The following is a 4,088-nucleotide window of genomic DNA, read 5'->3' on the forward strand; positions in this document are numbered from 1 at the left end:
AAAGAGAGCAAAAGGGAAATAGGCTCAGGTAGAATTAATTTAGTAGTGATTTTGAAAATCATAGTGTCATCTGGGAATCAGCTGACTCCTCTAAGTAGAAGTCCAATGTGCATGTGATGAAGAGTATCTGCCTATGGGAGATACTAATATAATACTTGTTTTCATGGATGGGAGTCTTTCTTTCTTGTGCACTAATACTTTTCTAGGCAATTCTTTTTTATTTTCTCTCTTCCTGTAGGTAACATGAAAACTCATACTAGTGTCTGAGGCAATGGATGGAATGAATCACTCCACAGTATCAGAGTTTGTGTTTCTGGGACTCACCAATACTTGGGAACTCCAATTTCCCCTTTTTTTCTTCACCATTTTGAGCTACTTAGCAAGTATGATGGGAAACCTTGTCATTGTGGTCACTGTAATCTTGGATGCTCATCTGCACTCCCCTATGTATTTCCTCCTTGCTAACCTCTCAATCATTGATATGTTATTTTGTTCCATTGTAGCTCCTAAAATGATTTGTGATATTTTCAAGGGGCACAAAGCCATCCCCTTTTGGGGATGTCTTACTCAGATCTTCATTAGTCATGCTGTTGGGGGCACTGAGATGGTGCTGCTTATCGCCATGGCCTTTGACAGATATGTGGCCATTTGTAAGCCCCTTCACTACCTGACCATCATGAGTCCAAAAATGTGTGTATCTTTTTTAGTCACTTCTTGATCATTGGTTTTATCCACTCATTGATTCAAATAGTTTTTGTAGCAGATTTGCCTTTTTGTGGCCCAAATGTATTGGACACTTTTTATTGTGACCTTCCCCGGTTCCTCAGACTGGCCTGCACAAACACTGAAGAACTGCAGTCCATGGTCACTGTTAATAGTGGGTTCATTACTGTGGGTTTCCTTTGTCTTTCTGGTGATCTCCTACATTTTCATTCTGTTCACAGTTAGGAAACATTCCTCGGGTGGGTTATCCAAGGCCCTTTCCACTTTGTCAGCTCATATTACTGTGGTAATTTTGTTCTTTGGACCACTGATGTTTTTCTATACATGGCCTTATCCTACGTCACACTTGGATAAATATCTTGCTATTTTTGATGCATTCATCACTCCTTTTCTGAATCCAGTCATCTATACATTCAGGAACAAAGAGATGAAAGTGGCAATGAGGAGACTGTACAGTCGTCTTATGCATTATAGGAAGATTTCCTAAATGAATTGGCTGTGAAGAAATAGAACTACAGATTCTCCTTCAAGCTGGTTGCAGAAGATATTTCTCAATTTTAGCGGAATAATCAAAACTTGGGCTTTGTTATAGGCCTAGAAACCCATTAATGTGCCATGTGTATCACTATTAACTTAGAAACAAAGTATTTTGACAGTCTATACATCAAAATGTTAAAAACCAAACATATGTTCTTTGTAAATTATGAAGTTGAGAAAGAATTATGTAATTGAGCAAATCAGAACATTTATCCTTTTTCTATATTGGAACTTTTTTTTTTGGTAGACAAGCTATGCATTTGTAGTATCTTTCATCTAATTACTGCCTATTTTGATTTAAGTCTTTGTTTCTATTCTGTTTGCTTCTTATTTTCTCAGTTTCTACATATTTTTTCTCCCCACCAGGCTTCCCTATCAAGGAGTCAGGAAATTGCTAATCATATTTCAGTATTTTAGAACAGACTTTTAACTCCATTTGTTCTAATCCCCCCAATGGCCAGGAATTAAAGGATGACTACCATTTGCACAAGGGCATACACCTAAAAGTTATCATAGAGAGGTTTTCAGTTTAGTGTCCTTATATTTAAAATTAATTGCCTATTTAATTACTGCTTATCTTATACTTTTTTATTTTTATTTCTGTAGGTCTATTTGAGGACAGATTTTTACAACTCTCCTTTAGTATTCTTTCTACAGAGTAAATGATAACTGACACTTTGCCACTTTTAAAAATCTTTTCTTAATTCTTTCCTAATTTCTATCATTAGTATACATTTCCTTGTTCAGGTCCTACCAATGCTGAATTTTAAACTATTGCTTTAATTATTAAAATTAATGTTAAATATTCAGTATTAAACAGTATTCATTGTCTACAGTTGTGTTCAGGAAGATCTCTAATTAAATTATATTTTAGGATGAAGTTCCCTAAATACTTATAATTGATGATGTTCTCTTTTCTGTGGGAAACAAATGTGATTGGTGAATTATATAGTATGATTAAGTAAGTCACACTTAAATCATTGTGTCTTTCCCAGAAAGAGAAATTTTAAATAGCAGCAAAAAGAAAATGAACTATTCCAAAATATGTGTAGGTTTTTCTTTTCATTAATTGTGCAGGTTGTTATTTGGCATGGTTACTGAGACAGAAACAGAAAACAGCCAATTACTTGAAGTTTCCTTCTTGGGTTATGGAATTATGATTGGCTTTCATCTGTACTAGTATAGGTAATAATTGACTTGACTCACACAGTGCTTTTGAAAGTTTAGGTATTGTTCTAAGTGCTTTACCTTGAACCTTTTGAAGATGGCACTCTCATTAATCCCATTTTACAGAGAAATCTGAGGTACAAAGATGTTAAATATTCTCAGGGTCCATTAGGTAATAATCCTGGACTAAAAAACTGCACAGTGAATCTAGGATCTCTTGTCTAGGATCTCCTTCCCTGTAATGTGTCACCTATAACATGAAATATCAGAATAAATCCTTTATTTGGAAATTGTCTCTGTTTGTGGGCCATCCTCTGTGTGGTCCCATCATCCCAAACCTAGTAGTTTTGGGATCAAATGAATTTCAAAAATTTTATTGTGTATACAGAACCAACCAGGTATTTTGTTCTAGACACTCACTAGTATGAAGGAATGTGAAATCCCTGACACAGTGTATAAGAAGGAACCTAAATGTTCAAGTATATATTTGAATGGATCTACTATGTATAACTGACTTAGATAACAAGTAACTCTGTCCCTCTGAGGGGAGGCGGACATGGCATCACCAAACCAGTCTTACGAAAAATGTCATGAGGAATGACTGGGTACTACTCAGAAAGTATTTATGATAATGCTGTGCTCCCAGTATTTTCCCCAAAATTATTGGTGGCCATTTGCCTGCAGCATCATAAACCAGGTAAATGAATACTACAACATTTTGTAGACTATTGGACATAGTCTGACTCTTTGATACCTGAAGGGTCAATGGTCTTTTGTTTGAATGGAGGTACATGGAACTAGGAGTTAGTTTCAGTCCTAATATAGATTAGTCATATAGTAGATCCACAAAATGATATTCCCCAGACCTCATTACATTTTCTGTAGGCATAATTTTAGTTGATTATACTTGGTAGTTGGCTTAACCCCACACTCTTTCCTTATAGCTATTGGTAGAGGGAAGGGACAGAAGCTATCCCATTTCATAAACTAAGATAATATTTCAAAAATTATTCTGTAGGGATATTGTGGCAAGAGATACTCAAAAGACACAGAAATGATGATCCCCATCCTATCTGCATTCAATTAACCACTGTGGGCCCTAAAAAACAGGACCCATCATGAAGAATTATAATGTACTATTGAAACCAACCACTAGCACTGTTAATTGTAAATGCTGTACCAAAAGTGGTAACTTTGATAAAACAGAGTATTCACTGTTTTGGTATATATGTGATTATATTGACTTACTGAGTTTTCCATATCCTTCAGAAAAGAATATTAGAAATATTTATATGAAATGGACAAAAGTATACTTATAGTTTTACCCTTTGCTACAATATAGACTGAAGAGATCTGGACCACCTGAATATATCATCATAATTATGCAATATTATTAGTGACATAAAACTATCCAACCAGATGATCCAGAATTGCAAGAACAGTGGATGTATTGGAATACATGTGTTCACAAGGAAAGGAATAATTTCTATGAAGTATGAGAAAATTTCCACATCATTAAAACTTTAGGACTTCAAAATGGATCAAATTCTTAAATGTGAGACATATGAACAATAAAACTCATAGAAAAAAATATAAGGGAAAATTCCTTGACTTTGATGTTGACAATTATTTCCATGGAAAGATACTAAAATCACAGACAA

The 4,088-nt window shown here is 34.8% G+C and overlaps 1 protein-coding gene across 1 annotated transcript; it reads left to right on the forward strand.

Moving 5' to 3' along the window:
• The first annotated feature begins 271 nt into the window (after positions 1-271).
• On the forward strand, positions 272-1,210 carry LOC119254071 (olfactory receptor 4F15-like). The gene is given in 3 exon segments (XM_037521243.1): positions 272-713; positions 716-897; positions 899-1,210. Coding segments are annotated over 3 exon segments (936 nt in total).
• The last annotated feature ends 2,878 nt before the right edge of the window (positions 1,211-4,088 follow it).

Source organism: Talpa occidentalis, unplaced genomic scaffold (genome assembly GCF_014898055.3).
Source record: "Talpa occidentalis isolate TD23 unplaced genomic scaffold, MPIMG_talOcc4v2.1 talOcc4.284, whole genome shotgun sequence".
In the NCBI taxonomy this organism is placed as follows: domain Eukaryota; kingdom Metazoa; phylum Chordata; class Mammalia; order Eulipotyphla; family Talpidae; genus Talpa; species Talpa occidentalis.